Source organism: Monodelphis domestica, chromosome 2, assembly GCF_027887165.1.
Source record: "Monodelphis domestica isolate mMonDom1 chromosome 2, mMonDom1.pri, whole genome shotgun sequence".
Lineage (NCBI taxonomy): Eukaryota > Metazoa > Chordata > Mammalia > Didelphimorphia > Didelphidae > Monodelphis > Monodelphis domestica.
The window spans coordinates 46,460,393-46,487,610 of NC_077228.1; the positions used below are offsets into that span (position 1 = coordinate 46,460,393).

The following is a 27,218-nucleotide window of genomic DNA, read 5'->3' on the forward strand; positions in this document are numbered from 1 at the left end:
AATGTACCTCCCTTATGTTTATGTATTAAGAGATTAGGGGTGAAAAAAAAACTGGTACATGCTCTAAGATAAAATCACCATAGGGGTCTGTTTGTTTTTTTTACACTGAGTTGTATTCCTTGGCTACAAGAAAGGATTCACTGAAAGTAGAGACTGGGAGGGATATAAATGAAAATTATTATAATGTAAAAAACAAAGGTATTAATAAAAATATTTTTATTTTTTCAAATTATGGAGAACAAGAGAAGTATTGTTAGATTAGATTTCAATATTCCAAAGAGAGAAGATAATGGAACCTGTAAATTATTGACCAGTGCACCTAACTTGGATACCTGGAAAAAAAATACGGACTGTATTATGAAAGGTCTCCTTAGAGGATGTTGAGAAAAGGAAGCTGTAATCCCAAAGAGCCAACATAGTTTTCTCAAGAAAAGGGAATGCCAGATTGACCTCATTTCCTTTTCTGACAAGGCTACTCAAAGGGCAGATTAGGGGAATGCCATAGAAATAATTACCCTAGATTTTAAGAAAGGATCTGACCAAGTCTCTCACCCATTCTTATGAAAGAAGTAGAGAGATGTGGGCTAATCATAACAGTGCTGTTGAGCTCTAAGGTGTGTTGAACACTTGATATATGTCATCTCACAAAGATCCTCACAACAAACCTGTGAAGTAGGTGCTATTATTAGCCCTATCTTATAAATGAGGAAATTGAGGCTCATAGAGGCTTGATGATAGTATCATTAGGGGATGTACATATGATAGTAAAAAAAAAATATATATATATATACATATATATATATATATATGCAATCTCAATTTATAAGAAAAACAATGTCCTGGACTATGAGGGAAGTTCTACTATACTCTGGGCATGTGGAATATTTTTTTCCATTCTAGGCATGATATTTTAGGAAAGTGTAATAAGCTAAAGAGCATCCAGAGAAGGGAAAAGGATGGCAGAGAGCTACAAGATCAGGCCATATGTGAATCAATTGAAGGAATTATTAAAGGGAAGTTTGGACTAAAGAAAAAAAGACTTATGGAGCACATTCATATCTGCTTTAGGTATCTAAAAGGCTGTAATGTGAGAAGGGATTAAACTTGTCCTGCTTGGTCTTAGAGAATAATTACAATGAGTGGAAGATGAAAAGAGGCAAATTTAGATTTGACAGTAGAAAAGAAAAACTCCCTAATAATTAGTGTTAACAAAAAAAAAATAGAAATAATAGGAAATATTTGGGTTTCTCTTACTGGAGGCCTTCACTAAAAGGTGTGATGAGCATTTCACTATCACATAGGGGGGACTCCTGAATCTCTTGCTCTGGTGTTTCTGGTATAAAGATCTGAGAGTCTGTGAAAGATTTCCCCTTTATTTACTTTCACATGTCTGTGAAAAATCTCTGTTTAGCATTATGTAAATGGTCACAAATAGAATGAATGGGTTATTAGACTTAGGAATGGTAGTTATAAAAAGTAAAAAAGTTCTACTAGCAGTAATAGAGTTCACTTTTATTTAGCACTTCATCTAGAACATCTTGCACATACTTCATAACAGTCCTGTGAGACAAGCAGACCTCAATACAAGCTGTCTTTGAAAACTTTTCCTGAGTACCGCTTAATTTAAAGTTGACAGACTGATCCAGAGCTTGGCACACAGTAGGTGATTGACAAAATTTTACTGATTGACTGATCCAAGCTTATATTATAGATTGGCAACTTTTTGGCAACATATTAAATTTAACCCCAAATAGTCAACTTCTCCAAAAGCTATAAAGCAACAAAGAGAAAAATGCAAAGTTTTGAGTAGAGGAATGGAAACAGAAAATTCAGTTTGTAAATGTTGAATCTGTTAACACAATTACATCTATGGAAACCATAAGGTGAGGGTATGGAATAAAGTTAAAATTAAGAGTTAATATAGTAAAGTCTCTTTATAAAGTGATTGGTATCAATCAATAAGCATTTATTAAGTGCGAGTAGGTATTTAAATTTTAAAAAGCAAAAATAGTCTCTGCACTCAAGTAGCTTATTTCCAAGGAGAAGAGACAACATTCCCTTAAATTCATTTATATTATGATAATGAACCCGATTGATTAGAGTAAAACATCCCTATCTCCAAACCTTATTTCCTTTTCTCATTCTCATCTCTACCCAGCTATGGTCCATTCAAAATTTACCCTTCTCTACCCTCTGTGCCCTTGGGAACTCCTATTCTGTAATTAACAAACATCTATTCAATTTAGGACCCTTTTTTTCATGCTTCTTTCATTTTCTAGCACTCAGAAAATTTTACTTCCCCCCCCAAGTGACAATACATCCTGGGCTATTCTTGTATTAGATGTACTTTCTCTCATATTTCCAACTCACTAGTCCTGATAGAAAAATTGAAATACTCATTGTTTTCCCTTCTAGACTCTCCCTCAATTGGCATTATTCAGAAACTTTACTTCCTCTCAAGTTCACTCCATACAAATTTTTCACCCAGTCCAAAACTTAGTAGTTATTCTCTATCAGTTCCCATGACATTCTCCCTCCTTTTCTCATGGAATTCATTGACTCAATCTCCTCTAATTCAAACTCCTACTCTAATATTAAGATAGCTAGACAGATAGCTAATTTCATCAAACATCAGTTTCTCAAATTTCATGACACTATCTAGTCTAACCCAGATATATATGCAGAAGGTTTTACTAAAAGGTTTAAAATTCCCTGATCCAGAACTCTGAAATTCCTCTATCATAGCCTATCATTCTATGTACATATAGATGTACATAGAATTAAGTCTGAATCCTCATAAACCTATTCTTCATCCTTTGACTTCCAACCCCTCCAGCCCTCAGTACTTACTATGTCATTACATTAGCTCTGGCTGGACTCTTGATTTTCTAGTCAAGCAGTTGAATTCCACACTATGCTCTACTCTTGAAATCCTAGTTACCTTACTATATAGGACTTTGTTATTGTTGACTGATTATTGTTTTTTTCCACTTCTTACATGTGTTGGATGAAACAGAAGGAAATCACAAAAATGTACTGGCCATTAAAAATCTATGGAAACTAATCTCAACTGGGCCCTCACTTCAGCAAGGTAATCCTTTTACCCCTCCCTTCATTCTCAATTCCATTCACCAATGGCTATTCTGTACTTCCTCTCCTCTCAGGAACCCCAAATTACCCCCTCCTCCTATTCTCTTAGTTGAGAACCTTATTTCATATTTTACCAAGAAAGTGAAAGTATTCTCTAGGAGCTCCCTGTTCAGCCTTTATCACACAACTTCTTGATATCATCCCTCACTATCTCCACTTTTATTCTAGTCTCTGAAAAAAAAAGAAAGAGAGAGAGAGAGAGATGGCTCTTCTCTTCATTAAGGCCAGCCCCTCTACATATACCCTCACCTCAGTCTTTTCCACTCTAATCTCCAACAGATGCCATCATTGCCCCTTCCAATCTTTGATCTCTTGCTAATAGTTCCTTTCCCTTTGTCTACAAACACACCTAAATCTCCTCCATCCCTAAAAGAAAAAAAGAAAGAAAGAAAAAGAAAATGCTTACTAGGTTCTATCATTATTGTTAGCTATAATCCAATACAGTATCTCTTTCTTCCTATTTTAGCCAAACTTTTTGAAAAAGATGTCTGAACTCTGCCATTTTCTCCTCTAATTCTCTTCTTAGCTTTCTTCAATATAACTTCCAACCTCATTACTCAACTGCAATTGCTCTCTCCAAAGTTATCAAGGATCTCTTCTTAATTGCCCTTGATAAGGGTCTTTTCTCAGTCATTGGCCTTCTGGACATCTTGGTAGAATTTGACATTGACTACTTTTTCCTCCTTGATAGTTTCTCATTTCTCAGTTGTAATCACACTGATCCTTCTTGGTTCTTTTCTCTTCTTTCTTAGTCTCCTTTGCTAGATCATTGGCCATGTCTCCCTATGGGTTCTCTTTCATTTTTACTCTTTACTCTCTCAACTCACTCATCAGTTCCCAGGGCTTCAATAGTCATTTCTATGTAGATATTCCTAAAGCTATATATCCAGCACTTGTCCCTCTCCTGAACCCTAGTTCCACATCACCAACAGACCACTAAACAAATATTTTGAACTGAATATCCCACAGATGTCTCAAATTCAATGTCTCAAACAAAACCAATATTTTTCCCCAAAAATCTCCCCCTCGTTTTACTTTCTCAGTTTCTGACCACGGTCAGATAGGTTTAGCTTTACACTTGTTGCCCCCACACCTGAAATGCTGTCCCTTCTCACATCTGGGTCTTGGAATACTATCCTTCCTTCCAGAATTAGTTCAAGGGCCATCTTTTAGAGGAGGACTTTCCTGATCCCACCCACCAGGTTACTTTGTATTTGGCTTATATTTTGTATATACCTATATATGTACATGTTCTCTCCCGGTCAGAATGTAAGGTCTTTGAGGACACAGACCACCTTCAGCACCTAGAAGAGTATCTGGCACAAAGTAAGCATTTAATAAAAGTCTTATTGATTGACAACACAGATCAAGCCATGTCCTTGGAGTACATGATCATTTTTGGAACTAGTTTCCCTTTTTACTTCTAGACATAGACTATACTGTGACATACTGATTATATAAGTCCACCTGTGGGTGTAGCCAAAACTGACTGGAGCAGCGAGAAGGACTTACTTAGTGGCCTTCTCAATGTCAGTTTTTTATGTTGCTTTTAAAGTAAAATACAGTAATACTTCTATTAGTGAAAAGGATATATTATAATGATATATTATGGAGGCATTTGTTTCATAAGGTAGATACCTTTCCTGTCAAGCAGTATTGAGACATTCTCCTCCCTATCTCCGAACTCCCACATCTTTCCCTGCTCCCTGTTATAGAGAGCCAGGTCTTGGGAAACATGTTTCTCCCTGACTAAATGACCAGGTTGTACAAGCTAGAGATAGTGTAAATTGATTATGGAGTAAACTTTAAAGAATTTTACAAATAGTTACTATCATTATTCTGCCCTGAGTCTGTAGTCCTCAATCCAGTCAGATCGTAGCTTACCTTTAAGGAAACATAGCCTTGACTCCCTTTGTTTCATTGCTACCACTCTGGACCCAGGGCTAGGAAAATGAGGACTTTTTTCTAATCTCATCAGAAACTGGCTGACTTTGTTGAAAGGAAATATATTTTTTTATTTATTAATGATGATATTATTATATTAAATTTTTGTTAGCCACAAAAACTGACAGCCTGAAGGAAATGATTTTCCTTTTAAACTAAGTAAGGATAAGACTGGTTTAAGCAGAGAATCCAAAAGGGATTTGGTGAGAATGGCTTTTCTCTTTTCATTAGTACATGATGTTTGTTTACTCCCAAATGCAGAATACAGAATTCAGTTCATATTAATGATAGTGAAATTAGAAGTGTTTTACTAGTAGAAACAGAAATTTTAATCTATAATGCTTTATGAATTTTCACATAAGCATTGCACTAGGCTAAAATTTTTAAAAGAATTAAATCGTACCCCATCTTCTTTTCTTCTACTGGTATCAGTTATCTTGTCTCCGTTTTCCCATTGGAATTGGCTGAAGGAAATAATATACATTTGGAAAGACTTGTCAAAAAATGGTTCATGAATATCTATTTTTTAAAAATCTGTTCTTTACAATGTTCGGGAAACATTTCTGTATAATACAAATAAAGGGATTTTGGTCAGAAACTGATGTATTCCTTACTCATGATCAACATAGTAATAGCATCTGATACTTACTTACAAAGTATTTTTAAGGCCCCAAAAGGCCTTAAATATATATTACATATTCAGTATTAATAGTCCACAGTAAAATCAGATTTATTATAGGTGTTATATCTAAACTTAATTATGTATTAATAACCACAACATGAAAAGAAAAATGAATGCTTTTATGAATCAGGCTTCTATTCATAGTTCTACTATTAAGGCTAATCACTGAAGCACCTTTGCCTTGAATATAAATGACAATGTATGAAAGTGCTGCCTGAACCTTGGAGTTTGCTATGAAGTCTGAGACATGGGTTTTTTGGGGGGGAGTTACTGATAGATGCTAAATGTTTTACTGTAGGATAAGGAATGTATTTCAAACAGATGAGTAGAATTGAAAAGTATAAACAGATGCTTAATGAATTTGTTTATTATTCCTCCTAGCTATAGAAACTTTTCTGTGATCAGGCTAACCAGTGTGACAGAGAAAACTATAGCAGAACTACTCTCTCTTATTATAAGGCTAAGAGGGCTAACAATGAATCATTATTAAGGTAAGTTTGACAAAAAGTGTATCTAAAAGGGTTTTTCCCCCTTCTCTCTCACATATTTGTACTAGTTAGAATCTCTTAAAATAGTTTTTCTGGGACAGCTAGGTGATTCAGTGGATAGAGAGCAAGGCTTAAAGGGAGGAGGTCCTGGATTCAAATCTGCTCTCAGACCCTTCCTAGCTGTGTGACCCTGGGCAAGTCACTTAATCCCAACTGCCTAGCTGTTACTACTCTTCTGCCTTAGAACTAATACTTAGTATTAACTCTAAAACAGAAAGTAAATTTTAAAAAAGAGTATTTTTACTTCTCTTGAAATAGTTATCTCTAGAAAATTTACAAGTAAAATGGATGACAATTACCTTTTTTTGTTTTGTGCAAGAAAAAGACGCTTATCATCAATTGCTTCTAGAAATCCATACTTTCTTGCTGGATATTTTTTAATCTTGTTGTCTTTTAGGCTGACTTTTTTCCCCCCAAAATTCATACCAACCAATGTTGATTTTCAGTCACATGAAATAAAATGAAGAATATTTAGAATTGATTAAATATAATTTTGCCTGTATCTCAAGTTACAAATCTAACATAACCCTGTCCAACTTCAGCTGAATTTAACTAGTACAAGGTATGCTTTTAGAGTACATGAGATCAGATGTATTCTCTCTATGCTTTCTCTTTTAAAAATCCTTTTTCACTTGAAGAGAATTCTTACATATTAGAAAGCTATAACATAAAACTTTTAAAATGTTAAGGATTTAACATTTTTAAAGGCTCCATTAAGGCCTACTATGAGGTTTCATAATGGAAGGGAAGTGACTCTGGGTTTTTTAAGGCCATACCAGTGACGTAAAAATTCTGACAGGTTTAAGCCATGTAGGAAAGGTTTCAGAGAAGATGTTTGATGTGTGTACATGTCTTGATATATGCATCTTGTCTAAGGATGAACCTATCTAAAGGCAGAAAAATCCATAAGATGATAGCCATTAAAAAATTAAAATATTTGACCCTGTCAACCCATAAAATGGACAAAAACAAAGATAGCTGTTTCTGCAAAGATGAAAGAATGGCAGGAAAAGAAGTAGAACTAAGAATCATAAAATTCTTAGACTATCTACAGACATTATTATAACTAATGGTACTTTCAATGTGTGACCTTTGTCCAACCAAACTAAATCACATTTTTCTTGATATTCTGACTAGAAATGAAAGAATAATATGTAAAAAAGGTGGAACTAAATGTAAAAATGGCTCACGAGTTCTTCTTGGAGAGGTAATTAAAGGAGTCATGGTAATGGAGTACTAGACTTGAAGTAAGAATAATAGGTTTCTTCAATTACAAAATTATCAAATGAGTGCAGTAATATTTATATTAGTTTTCCCACAGTGGGGGCTTATAAAGAAAGGGCTTGATAAACCTTAAAGTTCTGAATAATTTCGAGTTGTTTTTACTGTGCATAATAGAATAAACAAATAGAAACAACTTTTCATGGAATACTTGTTTTCTTGCTTTGTAGAGCTCATAAGCAAATGAATAAGGCTATCATGATAATAATTTCAGTTTACATATAAACATTAGTTGTATAAAATTATGAAATTTTATTTAAAAACTTATAATATCTTCCAAATAAGTCAGCTTAATTTTTAATAGAGTAAAATGAATATGAAATTTAACATGGTATCAAATATATCAAATCAGTATTAAAACCATGTGGGAAAATATAATTCATTATAAAAGAAGTAAAAGAATATTGGTTATAAGAATCCCATCTAAATATCATGTCTACTTTTTCAAGAATAGAGTTAGAATATATTGGATATAATGAATACCTCACAACATTTAAAGAACTGATCATATTGAAACAGATAGAAAGTGATTCATTATAAAAGTGATTCATATAAAATAGCAATTATTTCAGAATCAGCTGCCTTTATCAGTGCAATCAGATCAGTACCTTGTTAGGAAAAAGTCAAAGTAACACCAAAGTAAAAGATGGGATAAACATGAAAAGACACTGTATAATTACATAAATTCCATCTCATTCTGTTTAAAAAAGTTGACAAGTAGGCAAAAGTAAAGACAGTGACTTCCTAAATAAACTTAACCCATATAAAATTTACTACAAAGAGAGTGATGAAAAAGTTCAAAACCACCACAGTCAGCAAATATTGAAAGTCATGGTAGCCATAGTTAACACTGGTTTAAAGCTCCTTTGCAAAATACTACAAGGAGTAAAACAGAAGTGAAATCAAAACAACAAAATAAAATATGACCAAGAGAAAATCAAAATAAATCCAAAATAAAATAAAGACATCTATCAGAACCACCTATATTTATATACTAACAAAATTTAACATTTTTATTTAAGAGCATTCTTTTAAAAATATAAAATATCCTGATAAAAGGAACATCCAAGATAAAATAAATAATGTAACTGCAGAAAAGGAAATTGAACTAGATATAAGAAACTACCAAAGGAAAAACCTCTGCTCTACTTAGATTTACAGAAAAAATTTCTATCAAACTATTAGAGAATAATTACTACTAATACCATATAAATTATTCTCAAAACTGAGAAAGAAAATACTTTGACAAACTTTTTATCAGACGAATAGAATCCTAATCCCTAAAACAAGTATAAATCAAAGAAGAATTATGAATTAGTGTAATTAATATCAATTCAAAATTTTTAAATAAAATGCCACCAAAAAATTACAGAAATTTAACCATAAATCATTCACTCTGATCAAGCTAGATTTATACTAAGGATTTTCGACATTAGGGAAACAATGAAAATAATTAAACTAAAAACAAATTCACGAGATTAAGTACAACACTCATTTTTGCTTAAAAAAACCAAAACCTATAAATTGTAGGCATAGAAAGTTATTTTTAATATGAAAAAGTATCTATATGGAACCACAAGGTAATATTATATACAGAAGTGAAATGCTAGCCTTCCCCCAAAAAATATGAAAGCTACTGGCAGCAAGCCCTGTCTACAAAGGATAAGGAAAGAATTTATGACCAAACAAGAGAATATGATATAAAATAGATGATTTGGGTTATATTAAATTTAAAAGTTTTTGACAAACAAAATCAATGCAACCAAGATTAGAAGGAAAGCTAAGGAAAAATTTTTTACAATAAGCATCTTTGATAATGGTCTTATTTCTCAAATATATAGGGAACTAAGTCAAATTTATAAAAAAAAATATAATTGATAAATGGTCAAAGGATATAAACAGTTTTCAGACAATGAAATCAAAGTTATCTATAGTCATATGAAAAAAACTCATTAATTGACTCTTGATTAAAGAAATGCAAATCAAAACAATTCTAAGATATCACCTCATACCTCACAGATAGGCTAATAAGAGAAAAAGAAAATGATCAATGTTGGAGAGGATGTGGAAAATTGGGACACTTATGCACTGTTGGCAGAATTGTGAAATAATACAATCATTCTGGAGAGTGATTTAGAACTATGCGGAGAGGGCTATAATCATTCAGCAAGATCATTACCAGATTCTGTATCCAAAAATATATTTTAAAGGGGGGGGGCTTATTTGTACAAAAAAATTTATAGAAGCTCTTTTTATGATACTAAAGAATTGGAAATTGAGGGGATGTATAATTGGGGAGTGGTTGAATAAGCTGTGGTATATGATTGTAAAGGAATATTATTCTGCTATGAGAATTGATGAATAAGAGGATCTCAGAAATACTTGGAAAGACTTACATGAATTGATACAAAATAAAGTAAGCAGAACCAGGAGAACATTGTACATAGTAACAATATTATTTTATGATGAACAACTATGAATGACAACTACTCTCAGCAATACAATGATCCAAAACAATCTCCAAGTATTCATGCTGAAAAACATCATCTACCCTCAAAGAAAGAACTGATGGAATCTGAATCCAGACCAAAATATACTATATTTCACTTTCTTCACTTTTTAAAATGCAAGTTCCTTTTCACAAAATAAGAGAGGGAGGGAGAGAATTTGGAACTCAAATTTTTTTAAAAAGAGTTAAAATTGTTTTTAGATATAATTGGGGAAAATGTTATTTTAAAAAATAATACCTTAAATATCATGGGTAGGCCTTGCCAATATAATAAAAATGACAATCTAGCATAACTACTTTACAGATTTAGTGCTAAATTAATCAAACTACCACAAATATACTTTCCAAAGCTAATAATAACAATATCAAAATTTACTTGGGAGTAAAAAAGATCTAAAAATATGAAGGGAAACAATGAAAAGGAAAAATGAAGGAAAAATAGTACTCTCAAGCAGTAATCATCAAAAAAATGTGGTACTTATTAAAAATAGGCAAAAAAGATCAATGGAAATGTCTAAATAAGAATAATCAGAAATAAAGAATCACAATAATCAAGTATTCAATAAATCTGAAACTGTAAATTACCTTGAAAAAAAAACCCCTACAAGAATTGTTAGGAAATTTGGAAAATTTCTAGCAGAAATTTTGTTGAGACCAATATTTTATCATATTCCATAGTAAATTCAAAATTAATATGATATTATTTTAAAGATCATATAAAAATTAGAAGAGACGTAGATCATATATTTTTCATAGATAAGATTTCAAGATGAATTCTTAAGCAAACAAGGGAGAGAGGCAATTGCAAAGGATTAAATTACATAATTTTGATTCCATGAAATTTAAATGCTATTGCATGAACAAAACAAATAAAACTTAGATACAAAGGAAGTAGTCGACTAGGGAAAGAAGCCTTTTGTTCTCAATATATCTTATAAGTATCATATCTAAGATAACTAGACAACTAACAAATGTCTGAAACCAAGGGCAACCCAACAAGTGGTTCAAGAATATAAACAAATTTTTTAAAGAAGATTGGCAATAAACAAATTTTTCAAAGAAGATTGGCAAGCTATTAATTACTATATGTAAGAATACTCTAAATCATTAATAATAAGAGAAATGCAAATAAAAATGACTCTCAGAGTTTACCTTATACCCAGGAAATTGTCAAACATGACAAAAGATGGGAATAGTCAGTACTGAGGTTATTTGGTGTATATTACTTATTGGTGGAGCTCCAAATTGGCCCAATAATCTAAAAAGCTATTTTTATTTATGCAAAGAAAGTAACTCAGATGTCCATAAACCCTGAATCAGAGACACCTAAGAAGGCCAGTGAGAAAATAGAGAGATTCCATCGATACCAAAATATTTACAGCAAAAATTTGGGAAACCCAAGATTTACTCTCAGCAATAGAACCAACAAAAATCCCTTGCCATTCAAAATGAATAGGTGTAGGTCAGCCTCCAGAGATTAAAAGTTATTTGGAACTATGTTAGAAAAATTATAATATGCAATATACATATTAAAGTTACCCCCACATCCATCCAATCTGGTGTTACAAAGTTTTCTGTTTTCACCTTTGCAACATCTCACTAATGTGTCCCTTCTTTCCTCCCTAGTGGCTGCCACCACCCTAGTGTGGGTTGTCTTCATCTCACCCTTTGATTACTGCAATAGCCTGCTGGTTGGTTTGCCTGCCTTAAGCCTTTCCTTACTCCAGTCCATTATTCATGAAGCCCCTAAAGTATTTTTCCTAAAGCCCAATCATGTCAACCTCCCCCACCATGCAATAAGCTCATCTGGCTCTCTGTTTCAGATCAAATTAAAAATGCTTTGTTCAGCTTTCAAAGCTCTTTGTAATCTAGCTCCCTTTTACTTTTCCAATCTTCTGACATCTTCCTCTCCAAAATATTCTATTTGAAGTAGTAATACTGGGCTCATGGCTGTTCCATGAATGAGACATTCCATCTCTTGGCATGTTCTCTGGCTGTTCCTCATAGCTGGAACATGCTCCCTCCTCTGCTCTACCTAATGACCTCCCTGGTTTCCTTAAGTGCCAACTAAAATCCCTTCATTAATGAAAGTGTTCCCCAACTCCTCTTGATTCTAGTACTTTCAACCTGTTGTATCTTATTTATTCTGTATATAGTTCACTTTTGTGCATATATATATATGTAATATATATATATATATATGTATATGAATACTTGTATGTTGTCCCTCATTAGATTGTAAGCTTCTTAAAGGGGTCTTTCTTTTACCTCTTCTTGCATCTGCAGTGCCTGGCACATATTAGGAGCTTAATACATATTTACTGATTTATTGGTACCCTCTACAATAATAGGAAAGTTAGGTAAAAGGTTGAGGTGTTGATCTGAGGGGGAGATAATGGATTCAGTTTTGGAATTTTGAATTTAAGATGTCTCTGAAATATCCAGTTTAAAATATTGGACAATTAGAAATGTGAGATTAAAGGGCAGGAGAGAGGTTAGGGCTGAAAAATTTTAAAATGAGAATAATTTGTATAAAAAGATGATAATTACAAACATAAGACCTGATAAAACCATCAAGTGAAATTGTTTTGAAGGAAAAGATAAGAGAGTCCAGGGTAGTTTTGAGAAACACCCATGGCTTAATGGATAGAATATGAATGATGATTTAGCAAGAAACCGAGGAGGAATGGTCAGACAGGTAGAAGAACCAGAGGAAAGCAATATATTGAAAACTTATAAAGAAGAGAATATCAAGGAGAAGAGAATGATCAACAGTATCAACAAGAGGTCAAGAAAGATGAGGATTGAGAAAAGGCCATGAAATTTGGTGATCAAGAATTAGACAGGGGGAGGGAGGGGGGAAGCTGGGTAGCTCAGTGGATTGAGAACCAGGCCTAGCAGTCAGAAGGTCCTAGGTTCAAATCTGACCTCAAATACTTCCTAGCTGTGTGACCCTAGGCAAGTCACTTAACCCTCATTGCCTAGCCCTTACCATTCTCCTACCTTGGATTCCAATATGGAAAGTAAGGGTTTTAAAAAAAAGTTAAATGGCATTTTAAGGTGAGTAGTGAGGTCAAAAGCCAAACTGTAGAGAGTTAAGAAGGAAGGCACCAATTATAGACAACTTTCTCTAGGAGTTTGATCAGAAAAGGTAGAAGAGATTCAGGATAAGAGCTAACAGGGAAGAATGGATCAAGAGAGGGCTTTTTGAGGATAATGGAGATATGGAGATACATGTTTGTAGGCAGCAGGGAAGCAGCCTGTAGACAGGGAAAGATTGAAACCAAGTGAGAGAAAAGAGATGAGACATTCTGCTGCAGACAAGTATAAAAAATTAGAATGAGATCACTTGGGTGTGTAGAGCAGTTAGACTTGGAAAGAAAGACCACCTCTTCGTGAAAAACAGAAGTAAAGGAAGAGAAAGGGGGCAAAAGGCCTCCTAGAGATGTTAGATAAAGAGGGGAGAAAAGGGAGCTCACAGCATATAGCTCCAATTTTTTTTAGAGAAATATGGAAGCTCTGAGGAGGGATGAAAAAGGTTTGGAAGATCCTCCTTGGTGAGACAGTGAGGCAGTAAAGGAACTGTAAAATGACTACTTTGCTGCAGTGAGGGCTCAGCCAATATTGTGACATAAATGTCAGTATGTGGATCTAGTTGGCAATGGATTTGAATCTAATCCGCAAAGTTTCATGAATTTCTCCAGTTTTCTTTAGTACCATTAAAATAGGAGCCGAAGCTGCAGATGGTGGGAGTAATCAAGGGGTGATACTTGGTAGGGCTAGGTTTTTGATAAGTGGACACAGGGCTCAAAAGAAAGGGACAGAAGAAGCTTCTTCTGAAGCTTAACTGGTTTACTATGGGATCAAGAGAGGGAAAAGAATAACCAGTGCAGGGGTGATGGCCTGGTCAAGAATTTAGGGGTGGGGAGATGAGGAATCATAGGGAGAATGAAAATAGTTTGGGGATTTTAAGGCTGAGAAAGAGGTAGAAAGATAGCAGATTGTTGAGATAAAGGAACTTTAAAATTCATGATCACAGAAATGGCACATTTGTGGGTGATGACAAGATTGAGGATACAAACATCTCAGAGGATAGTGGAGGTAGGATAGAAGAGGAGGTCATGGGAAATTTGTAAGTTGAAACCTGGGAAAATTAGGGTGTTTGAGTCTCCTCACCTCCTATTTCCCTACATGTCTATTCTTAATGTAAATTGGTCAATGAGTTCCCTATTCATTAACATGAGCTTCTTTAGAAAATTCCGTCTTTGGTTCCTTATCATAACTGTTTATTTGCATCTTTAAATTTTCATTCTTGAAGGGTTCAATTCCATAGTAAAACTGTAAATCATGGAGTCCTCTTAATTCCTTCCCTGAAAACTTTGAAACTTTTGCAAGGCAAAAATCTAAGGTGCTTGGCAGAATTGAGATTCAAAAAGACTTTACCAGGCTAGAATAATGGGCTAAATAAATAAAACAAAATAACATTTAATAGTGGAAAATGTAAAAGTTCTCTACTAGGACACAAAAATCTAACTGTATAAGGAGAGAATGGGAGGGATATAGCTAGATTACAATTCACAAAAAGTTTATGGGTTGTAATGGAAAGTCAGTGAATCAACAATGTAATAAAATAGGCAAAAAACATAATGTAGTCTGAAGTTTCACTGAGAGATACATAATATTCCCCATGAGCGATTATTATAGTTCCATTGCACTTGGTCCTTGTTAGAACACATTTTAAATATTGTATTGCATTCTAGATAGCACTGTTTAGCAAAGACAATCACAGAGTGCTTTCAAAGATGACCAAGATGATACTGAGGGGAGCTGGAACCCTTGTCATAAGAGAATTAATTGAAGAAACCTGAGATATTTAGGCTGGAAATGAGAGGATTTGGAATAGAGGAAGCTTCAATTATATAAATAAGCAATTACTTAGAAGTTAGACTAGTCTTCTTTGGTCACAGATGGTAGAACTAGAATGATACTGGAAACTAGTAAAAGACAAGTTTCAAGGCAATATAAGGAAATCATTCCTATTAACTATATGCCCCAAAGTAAAGTTAGGGGCCTTGAAAGATAGTGAGCTCACCATTACTGGGGATCTTTAAGTCAAGGCCAGAGAATTGCTTAACAATCATGTTTAAGAACTTAACTGAGTTTAACTGCTTAGATGAAGTTTGGACTAGATGGTATCTGAGGTCTCCTCTCAATCTGAAATTCTACAATTCTTTTCTATTTCTCCTCACTTTTACTGTGCTAGACTGAAAAAGTGAATTAAATTATACCTTTTCTTCTGAGCAAAATGTGAGCACTGTGTCTTTGAGCCTGATCTTTGACCTTATTCCAAGTAACAACACTATCACATTCTTCCCAAATTTTATCGGGATTCATTTTTATACAGACTTTTGAAATGGCTGAACTGTTTCCAGTTTCTATATTTGCAAGACTTAAATCATCATGGGACCCAACAGGTTCTTCTTCATTATTCTTTTGACCTAACAGAAGAAATAATTTAATTAAAATGACAAAGTTTAACTCAACATGTTTTAGGGATATTAGAATAGTTTAAAATATGTAGTGAATGAATATTATTTATCTTATACTTTATTCCTTTAGTGAATCTAATGAAACCTTGCCCTTACTGACTAGGAAGTCAAAATACTAAGCAACAAAATGTAACAAAAGCAGAAGTTCACATAAAAAATATAGATATATCCTTCTCTTTAACCTGTTAAATAAAAAATAACGTAAAACATTTAGTGTCTTTTGTTAAAAAGAAAATGAGTAGGGATGGAAGATAAGGAGGAAGGAAGGAAAAATAATAGATCGAGATCACGTAAAATAAATTAGAGAATTTAGAAGTTCATTTATTTTTCCATCACACATTCACAAGATTGTAGAAGTCACAGATTTTTAAAATGAAAAGTATTTGGTTTTTTATTGTTTTTAACTTTTTAGCTCATGACCTTTCTGAAGGATTTGGTAATTCCCTTCACAACAGGAATCACTCCTCCCAAGTCACAAAAAACCAACAGGAAAAACAAGCCCAATAGCTTGCTAACAAAAAGGATGACAGGAATGGCAGGAATTCTAGGATATCTAGAAAAGGAATGAGTAGTCTCCAGTACTTTTTTCTTTATTTCATTTAGAAAAGGTGTGAACAGTCAAGATTTATACAATTCGGCATATATTAAGTTCCAAATATATGTTTAATAAAGATACAATTCATTGAGGGAGATAAGAGAATTTATCTAATTGGATTCAATTCAACAATCATTAACTTATTTATCACCTTCTATGTTCCAGAAACTGTCAATCTCTAAGCATACAATAAGAAAAAAAGAAATAGTACTTGACATCAAAGAGCTTATTCTCTACATTGATATGGAGAAAAATGAGAGAGGGGGAGGAATGCTATGAATACAGAAAAATAGAGAGAGATTTCTCTATACAGTTAATTAAATACAAACTATATATAAAATAAGTTGAAAGCAATGGAATGGGAACTAAAGAAATCAAGATTCTTGTAAGTGGTGGCACATGACTTAAGCATCATTAGAATACGTCCCCCAATGTAGGAAGGAGAAAGATTAGAACCTCATCACAGTAGAACTATGATGACAATAACAAAGAACTTGATTTTAACTACTAAGGAGGAATTTCAAAGTGTAATTGATAGGAATCTTGGGAAGCAGTCATTACATTTCATCCTAATATATACGGAGGAAACTACCTGGCATAGCTTATAATGTTCCATAGAACACAGGAAAGCAGAATTCAGAGTTTGGAGTTGGAATAGGTAGTATTTTGTAGCCTGAGACTATAAAAGAGAAGTTTAGTTCAAGAGGGAACTACTTAGGAACAAAATTCTGGGGGCAAAGTTTCAAATAACTTCTATGAACCAAAGAGAAAGTAGTTACTGACACTAATTTGATTGTATTAGGAGCTCATTTTATTTGTATTATCATTATATTAGGAGCAGATTTAAAAGAATATGCACAGGGGACAGAAATGAGGGAAAATAACCAAGAATTAATTTTTCAAGGTAGCAAGAGCCTATAAGAAATAGTATCAGGAAAGCTAAATAAAGCCAAGTCTGAGCTTAAGTTTATGATAAATATTAAATTTTTAAAAATAGTTCATCTAGCTACTTTGATGGTATAGAACATTTTCTTGAGGTGAAAGGAAGAATATAACTATAGAAAGAAAAGAAACTATTTAATTCTTAAGTCTGTTTTCTCTACTATGGAAAATGATCTGTAAATTGAGAATAAGAAAAATGGTTTAACAAGGGAACTAAAAACTAAAACCCAAGATTAGTAAGTAGTTCATAAAAAGTCACACATATCTTCACCTCAATGAGTTCAAGTTACCTGGCACAGTTGTTCTACACTCTAAGATACTTTAAAATAATTTTACATGATTTTTTAAATAACATGGAGAAAGGGAGAGATGGCACAGGAATGGATATAAACAAAAGCATTCATTTTCAAAAAGGGAAAGATAAATACTTTAACACATATAGACTGATGAGTTTAATTTCAGTAACTGGCATAATTCTAGAACAGATTATTGAATAATGTGGGAGGCAGCTAGGTAGTTCAATGGATTGAGAGATAGGCCTAGAGACAGGAAGTGCTGGGTTCAAATCTGGCCTCAGACATTTTCTTGTGTATGACTCTAGGCAAGTCACTTAACCCCCTTATCCAACTCTTACCACTCTTCTGCCTTGGAACCAATACACTGTATTGATTCTAAGATGTAAGGTAAGGATTAATAGTTTGTAACTGCTTAGAAATAGATGTCATTACTAAAAATCATCAGGTTATTAAAGATGAGTAATATCAGACTCACCTAATTTCCTTTTTTTAAAGAATAACTGAACTTCATTACTGGGAAAGCAGTAAATGAAGTGGTATCCATATACTTCAGCAAAGCAGTTGACAATTTCTCAATTTATAAACAAGATGAAAAGATGATAGATGATATCTATAAATATTATTATATTATACATTATGCATAATATAGATTATATTATAAACAAGATGAAAAGATGATAGATAGATAAAGAAAACTGAGTTGGTTTGAACCAGTTGAAAGATTCAAAGAGTAAAATGATGTCAACCTAGAGGGAAAAGTCCATCATAATGCATGGTTTCTATCCTTGGCCCTATTTTGTAATATTTTTATTAATGACTTAGATGAATGCATAGATGGGATACTTATTAAATAGATCCCAAACTAAAAGGGATAGTCAATCAAAAGGCATTTATTAAGTACATACTATAGGCCAGGTCTGGTGCTTAGAACTGGGGATTCCATGCTCCTTTAAGGAGGTTACAGTTTAATGAGGAAAACAGCATACAAATAGCTAGCAAGATATAAATAGTGTAAATGGAAGATCATCTCAGAGGAATGGGGAGGATAGGAGGAGGTCAAGAGAAATGTCTCTAGTAGGTGAGATCTGAGCTGACTTGAAGGAACTAAAGAAACCAGAAATTGAAGGAAAGTTAGGAGAACATTTCAGGCATTTCAGAAAACAGTCAATGAAAAAGCAAGTTATCAAAAGATGGAATGTCATATAAGAACATCAAGTAGACCAGTACAGCTAGATCTTAGAGTTTGTGAAGGGAAAATAAACTTTAAGAATAATGGATAGGTAGGTATAAAAGGAGCCAGCTTGTGAAAAGTTTTAAGTAACAAAAAGGTAAAAACAATCCCCAATCTCAAGGAATTCCATCTAATGGGGAAGACAATATGCAAACAGCTATGTACAAACTAGATATAGACAGGATAATTTGGGATAGTCCTGGAGGGAAAGTACTAACAAACCAGGAGAGACTTCTTGCAGAGGGTGGGACATAAGAGGAGATCTGAAAGAAGTTAAAGAGTCAGCAATGAGGAGACAGTTTCAGACATGGGAGACAAGCCACTAAAAAAGTCCACAGTATGGAAATGAGTATTGTGTGCAAAAAAACTGCAAGGTGAGAAGAGTCACTGGATCAGAGTGCATGAAGGGTAGCAGGGTAAGAAGCTGGAGAGGTAGAAAAGGGCCAAGAAGAGCTTTAACCGCCATTGGATTTCATATTTGATCTTAGAAATAACAAGGAGCCCCTGACTTTTATTGAAAATGCACTTCCCTGCAGATCAGTCTGACAGCTAAGTAGAAGAGAGATGAAGAGGATAGAGAAGTTAAGCAGGCAGACCAAGCTATTCCAATAATCCAAGAGTGAGGAGATGATGGCCTGACCCAGGGAGAGGGGCAGTATCAGTGGGGAGAAAGGGGTGCATAAGAGATGTCTGACTTTTCCCCAGCTGTCCTCCCTGCCTGAATGCCCTCCCTCCTCACCTCCAGAGACCAAATAAAGAAACTTTCCCTTCTAATTCTAAGATTCTATGATTATAGGAAAGAATAGGAAATAATTCTCAGTTAAAATGGAGATGGATTAAAACCATGACTTTGCCAAACTAATTCCAAGAATAACAACAATACTACATCTTCTTACAAAATCAGCGTAAGGAAAGATTATCATTTGGAAATATCCCCTCACAAAAATATTTCCCTCAACAAGTAGTCACATCTGAAGTTCCACATTGATCATTCAGTTCATTAGGATCAGAAGCATCTACTTTAAAATATGAATTTTCCTGGAGCAATATAACATTGTGTTTTTTTCCCTTTAATTGGAGCTGGACCTGCTTTTGGACATGAACTCTGATCCTTGACCACGTTTAAGATTTTATGCTACAATTCTTGTTGAAAAATAATAGCCCATAAAATTCCCAAATTCAGATATGTAACAAGAGGTAAGAAGTGTGGGTACATCTTCCCTTTTCATTTATAAAAATTCTGAAAGTCAATCTCCTTTAACAGTCTTCCTAAAAAAACAAACAAAAAACCTGAGGTTATGTTAGTGTTTGAAACCAAAAATAGTGTGTCCGTATAATTCCTGAGTTATTTTAATAATTCTTGGCTATAGTGCCTTAAATTTGCTTTTTTTCTTATCTACCTGGAGCATTTATGAAAACAATCTAAGATGTTCCAAACTTAATTGTATCTTTCTGTCAACATGACAAGTTTTTTCTGAGCCGTAGGTTTGCCTTTGGGTCTGTAGCCCCAACAAGTTATAATAAACTCCCCACCCCCCCATGGTGGTTGAACTTACCTTCTTCCTGATTCTTGAGGGGAGGAACTTTATCAGTATTTTCTATAGGGCTTGGATCTTTTTCATGTTCCTTGTTTGAAGATGCTGCACAACTATCTGGTTTCTGAGTAGTTTTATCATTCTCAAAAACATCAGTATTATTCTGCTGTGTATCTCCCATAGCAGAGGATGATGATGATGAATAAATATTTCCTAAGTGGTCCACTATGGGAAGCAAATATAATTCTGGTTGAAGAGCCTAAAACATATAGGAAATAGTTTAACAGAGAATACTTAAATTTTTTTTTACATAAATAAAAATTTCAAAGTATGTTACATACATATGGTGGAGCAAATGACTTAAGCTTTAGTTCTTTTTCTTGCTTTGTCTTCACCTAAAAATATAAACATGAAAAATCAACCAAGGCTTTCATAAGCTTTCTCATTTATTTAACTTGAACTTTTCAGAGTATATAAAGAACTAAGCTGAATTTTAAAGCTGAAAACAAGACTAGATGGAAGGCAGTTTGCATTCCCTCTTTCTCTCTTCACACATTGTAGAATATAAGTTTATTTCTATTATCTTAGTGCATTAAATATAATGGAATTCATACATCTTTCAATTCTGCATATGTGAGTTCTCACATATTTGAGTAGAGCTCAACCACTAAAAATAAAAGAGAATTCTAATAGAGGGGAGAGACTAAGGGAATAGATTCAGTTGGTCAAATGATACAGTAAAGAAGCGGTTTAGTATATAAAATTAGAGAATTCACTAACTTGTTTATCATTCCCGGGTAAAGATTTGAACAATGATTATTTTAATAACTTTTTCTTTATTTTTTGTTTCTCTCAACCAAAATCTTGTGTGAATACGTATGAAACAGTTGAGTACAGGTATACATAATTACCATTCCTTTACACATTTGAATAAAAATAACTCTAGAATTATGCATTGGAAACTTCATTCATCTTCTCAACAGGCATTTAAGTGCCTACAATATGTCAGGCATTTGTTGTATGGATTCATTCTAACAAAAGCATAGTTTCAAAGAAAGAAATCTAAGTATGTGATAGGCTTTCTGCAAAAGGTGACATTTGAACAGTCTTTAAGGAAGCCAGGGACTCTAAGAGGCTGAAGAAAGGTGAAGTATTCCAGGCTTGAGGGACAATCCATGCAAAGACAGAGACAGGAGATGGAGCATTGTGGGACAGGAATAGTAAGTAGTCCAATTGGACTAGACCATGGAGAGGCCAGGCAAAAACTGTATATGCAGAGGACTTTGACGCAAAAGGAGGAAGTTTTTTGAAAATGGAGTTTTTTTAATGAGGAGGTAGTGACATAATAAGCAGTTGTATGGAAAAGGAATTGAAGCAGAGAGTGACTTGAGGTGGGAAGACCTACTAGGGTGTTACAGTGACCAATTAGGCAGCTCCTGCAATATTCCAGGTAAGAGGCATTGAGGACTTGTACTAGGGTCCTTTCATTGTAGAGAAGGGACTCCTTATGTTCTCTGGTTGATTATTAAAGTGAAACATAGGGTGTAGCTGTATGACTCTGTGGATTGAGAGCCAGGCCTAGAGATGGGGGGTCCTGGATTCACATCTGGCTTCAGCCACTTCCTTGTTATGTGATCCTGGGCAAGTCACCTAACCCACAATGACTAGCCCTTACTGCTCTTCTGCCTTGGAACCAATGCATGGTACTGATTCTAAGCCAGAAAGTAAGAGGCTTTTTTTGTTTGTTTTTTTGTTTGTTTGTTTTTTTTAAGCCAAACATTTCAGTAGGGATTTGTACACTCACAGAGTATCTTGAACACATGGTAGCAGTCCAATGAAAGAACCACCCCATGAGTTGGAGGGTAATGCTGGGTATTATAAGGAGAAACCACACATAAACTGAAAAAAGGGAAGTAAAGAATTTGTCTAAACAATTTAACAAAAACATGTAAAGGAACCACCTAAACAATTCTATAAGAAAGTGTAAAAAAGTTCCTCAATCAACCTTACTGAATTATAGTGTGTCAGCTAATGCGTGGAAGCAACTAATGGAACACAAGGGAATTCTAGTGATTGATTGTCTGGGAAGACCAGCCATTTCCCTTGCAGTTTATATAGAAGGGGACAATCTGCTGGAGTCTCTCAGAGTCAATCGAGACATGAGCAAGCAATGGAGGAAAAGTGCAGCTCTTAAGTTTACTCTTCTACTTTCCTTGGCACTTAAAAGACAATGAAGAGATTTCTCTCTCCTGTTGCTCTCCTCACTTACAACAGTGTCTTGTAGCAGAAGTATATATCTATGAGACCAACTGCAGTCAAGTGTACTAGTTGGGATTAGGGGAAAAAACCTGGCACCTGGGCATAAGAGAAAAAGTAGCACCTTAGCTGCTTCGGAGCTATAAAGACTCAGAGGTGAGACTAAGAGAAAGGAGAACCAGAGAAGATTCTATTGATTTTAGGCTTAAACTCTATTTATCCACCACTTGCCCTGTCCTCTATTCACAAGGCACAGTAGTACCCTAAGACAAGTTTTCTACTAAGCCCAAAGCTGGAGATGGTCAAGACCATGACCAAGCATCAATAGAAAGCATCTGAACCAGGAAAAGACCCAAGGTGCCTAGTGAAGCAACTCACCCAGTAGGGATACCTTACTATGAGAATATCACAAGAAGACCTAGGTAGCCTGGAAGTACCAAGATGTAACATGCTTTGTCCATGTATGTACCTAACATGTATGTCCTTCTGTGAATTCTAAATGTGTCTATCTTCCCACTGATAAAGTATTATATTTTTAGAAAAGTGTGCTTTGGGTTTATGAGGGATCTATGTTGAATTTCCACATAATCTTGAATCAGAATCACTATGGATATGAGAGATACTGGCCCAGACTACATTGGCTCTGACATTATGGAACTCAAGGACTGTAAGCCCCCATTCCGAGAATTCTGGGAAAAAGGTACTGGAAGAAGAGTCTCCTTCTGTTATGTGTGGGAAGATGAGGGACATCAGCCCTGTCATGTACCCACCTGGTTCTTCACTTCAAAGACTATAATGGCAAACCTCTGAACTGTAGCTGCTATTGCCTCTGAGTTGAGGAAAGACACTCCCTAACTACACCAACTGATCAATTCCCCTTCAGGATTGTCTTCCAAAGGAGGGAGAATATAGATAGAAAAGGTATTTATACTCCTATGCATAGATACACCTGGCTCTGCTTGATAGTAAAGTTAAGAAACTGCCTCCTTTACACTATTTTGCTCAAACACCCCACAAACATTTAATATGGATTAGAGTCTCTCTCCTAAATGTATGGAAGTTTAAGGTTTTACTCAATTTGGGAGAATAATCAAACTCTCTGAGAGGCAGCCTTCATATAATATAGGGATATACATTTAAGGAATTGTTGAAGCAGAGATTTTTTTAAAAGGAGGGATAGAACACTCCTTCACCAACCACTGAGCTACTGTAAAGGAGCAACACTGTGAATATCAATAAAGGAATCCAAAGAGGAATTTATGTGGTATATACAAAAGGCAACTACTTATTGCCCTTTTCCCTAGACTGGCCTTTATCTGTATTAAGGGATTATCTTCTCTACTTTGGGAGATTTTTATTCACTTCAGGTTAGAAATCTTTTTCTATACTCTCCTATAAATCATCTTTGCGATGACCAACAAATATTTCCAATGTAACAGGAAATGTCTGTGATATCTGAATGGAGAAATCATTCTTCTTATCCTTACATATGCCTCTCACTAGTGTCTTCTACTTTTCCCAGACTAATCAGTTTCTCATAGGCAATGAGGTGGCAAAGTGGATAGAGAACAGGGCCTGTAGTCAGGAAGACCGGAGTTTAAATCCAGCCTCAAACATGTATTAGTTGTTCAACCCTGGGAAAGTCCCTTAACCTTGTTTACTTTGGTTTCCTCTCTGTAAAATGAATTGGAGAAGGAAATAGCAAATAACTCCAAGAACTTTGCCAAGAAAACCCCAAATGGAGTCATGAAGATTCGGACATGCCTGAACAAATCAGTTTCACCATCTTCATTTGTGTCACTGGAATTAATTATGTATCAAAGGTTAGTGTCTAATTTCTTTTATATGAAAGCGAATAGATAACACAATAACAGAGGAGAAAGAAAAAGGATGAAAGAGGTATTTTTCGGACATAATATGGGTTAGCTCCAGGTTCTTCTACTACATGTAGAAGTCTTTCTCCCTACAGATATAGAAAATGGCTTTTTTGCTCAGATTCCTTCCCCTTTGTAAGAAGGAAGTGAGAAAAACCTTGGAAAAGTTGACATAAGCGAAGTAGTTTTCCTTACCTCAGAAACATGGAAAAAGGGTAATGTGTCCAAGAGGTGCTCAAGGTAGCTCACAAATGGTTGTCTTGATTAGCTTAGTAAAACATCTTCATTAGCCTTAGAAGCTACAATTCAGTGATTTGGAAAGAGCTTCAAGGGGAAATGGGAGAGCTCAGCAGATGCACTGCATATATGTGTGTGTATATAAAATATACACAGTAAATATAAGATAATTAAAGGAAGTGGGGAAGTATTAGCAACCGGGAGGATCAGGATAGACGTTATGTAGAAGAAGGTGGTATTTGAACTGAGCATTGAAGAATTTTAGAGAGAGAAGTAGGGAGGGAGAACATTCCTAGCAAGGGGCAGAAATTTAACAGAAATGTTTGATTCCCATACCAATCAAACTACCAAAAAAGTATTTAATGGAGTTAGAAAAAGTAATAACAAAATTCATCAGGAAGAACAAAATGTCAAAAGTAGCAATGCATTTAATGTAAAAAAAAAATGGGAAAGAAGGTTGTCTAGCCATACCAGATCTCAAATCATACTATAAATTAGTAATGATCAAATAATTTAGTACTGGCTATGCAATAGAAATGTGGATCGATGGAATAGATTAGGTACACAATCACCATAGTAAATGACCATAGTAATCTAGTATTTGAGAAACCCAAAGATCCAAGCTTTTGGAATAAGAACTAATTATCTGTCAAAAAACAGCTAGGAAAACTCAAAAGCAGTGTGGCATAAACTAAGTATAGACCAATATCTCATATCCTATACCAATATAAGGTCAAAATGGGTCAGACATAGAGACACCATAAGCAAATTAATGGGGCATGAAATAATTTACCTGTCAGATCTATGAATAAGGGAAGAATGTATGGTCAAACAAAAGAGAGAACATTATAAGATATAAGATTATAATTCTGATTATATTAAATTTAAAAGGGTTTGTACAAACAAAACTAATTAGAAAGAAATCAAAGGGGCTCAGTGGATAGAGAGCTAGGTCTAAGACAAGAGGTTCTGGGTTCAAATCTGAACTCAGACACTTCCTAGCTAGCTATGCTGACTTTGACCAAGTCACTTAACCCTAATTGCCTATCCCTTACTGTTCTGCCTTGATAGTATTGATCCAAAGACAGAAGGTAAGGGTTAAAAAAAAAAGGTTAGAAGAAAGCTGAGAAAAAAGTTTTTATGGCAAGTTTCTCTGATAAAAGCCTCATTTCTCAATTATATAGAAAACTAAGTCAAATTTATAAGAATACAAGTCACTGTTCTTTTTGTGGTAGAAAAGAATTTGAAATTGAGGGGATGTCCATCAATTGGGGAATGGCTGAACAAATTATGATATATGTTTGTAATGTAATACTATTGTGCTAAAACAAATGACAAGCAGAATGACTTCAGAAAAAGCAAGAAAGATCTACATGAACATATACAGATGGAAATAAGCAGAACAAGGAGAACAGTGTACACAGTAACAGCAATACTGTCCAATGATCAGCTGTGATAGACTTAGCTACTCTTAGCAATACAATCATCCAGGACAGTTTTGAAGGATTTATGACAAAGAATGTTATCCACTTCCAGAGAAAGAATTGCTGGAGTCAGATGAATGAAGATCAAAGCATATTATCTTTCACTTCAGTGTATTTGTTTTATTTGGTGGGGTTGGTTTTGTAAGTGTGCTCTTACAACAATGGCCAATATGGAAGTGTGTTTTGCATGATAATACATATATGGCCCAGATCAAAATTGTTTACTACCTCCAAATCAGGAGAGGCGGGCTCTTATAATTTTAGGAAACATATTGAAAATTGTCATTATATGTAATTAGGAAAATAAAATATCTTTGACTTTTTAAAAAGTGCTACAGGAAAAAAAAGAATACAAGTTAACTCCCCAGTTGATAAATGGTCAAATAATATGGACAGGTAGTTTTCAGATGAAAAAGTCAAAGCTATCTATAGTCATATGAAAAGTGTTTTAAATAACTATTGATTAGGGAAGTGCAAATTAAAATCACTCTGAGGTACCACCTCAGATAGATAGATCTATCAGATTGGGCAATATGACAGTAAAGGAAAATGATAAACTTTAGAGAAAATGTGGGAAAATTGGGACACTAATACATTGTGGGTGAAGAGCTGTGAATTGATCTAACCATTCTGAAAAAATTTACAACGATGCCCAAAAGGCTATAAAACTAGGCATATCTTTTGATATAGTATATACAACTATGAAATCTATATTCCAGATATTTTTCAAAATAAAAAAGGACCAAATTGTTCAAAAGTATTCATAGCATCTCTTTTTTTTGATAGGAAAGAGAAGTGAGGGAATGTCCATCAATTGGGGTATGGCTGTACAAGTTGTGGTATATGATTGTAATGGAATATTATTGAACTATAAGAATGACAAGGAGGTAGCTCAGTGGATTGAGAGCCACGCCTAGAGACTGGAGGTCCTAGGTTCAAATTTGACCTCAGACACTTCCCAGCTGTGTGACCCAAGGCAAGTCACTTGACCCCATTGCTTAGCCCTTACTGCTCTTCTGCCTTGAAGCCAATACACTTTGTTGACTCCAAGATGGAAGGTAAGGGTTTTAAACAAACAAACAAAAAAGAAATGATAAACTGGATG

The 27,218-nt window shown here is 34.4% G+C and overlaps 1 protein-coding gene across 2 annotated transcripts in view; it reads right to left on the minus strand.

The window, feature by feature from the left end:
* The window catches only part of SPATA1 (spermatogenesis associated 1), an 82,184-nt gene that overhangs the window by 28,573 nt on the left and 26,393 nt on the right, over positions 1-27,218 (minus strand). The window contains exons 5-9 of one of the 2 annotated variants that reach the window (XM_007480605.3): positions 20,604-20,657; positions 20,284-20,521; positions 15,403-15,612; positions 6,624-6,726; positions 5,498-5,558 (exon numbers count right to left, since the gene is read on the minus strand). In XM_007480605.3, the coding sequence (XP_007480667.1) occupies positions 5,498-5,558; positions 6,624-6,726; positions 15,403-15,612; positions 20,284-20,521; positions 20,604-20,657 (666 nt within the window). The remainder of the gene's footprint in view (positions 1-5,497; positions 5,559-6,623; positions 6,727-15,402; positions 15,613-20,283; positions 20,522-20,603; positions 20,658-27,218) is intronic. The other variant, XM_007480608.3, reaches the window with a different exon arrangement.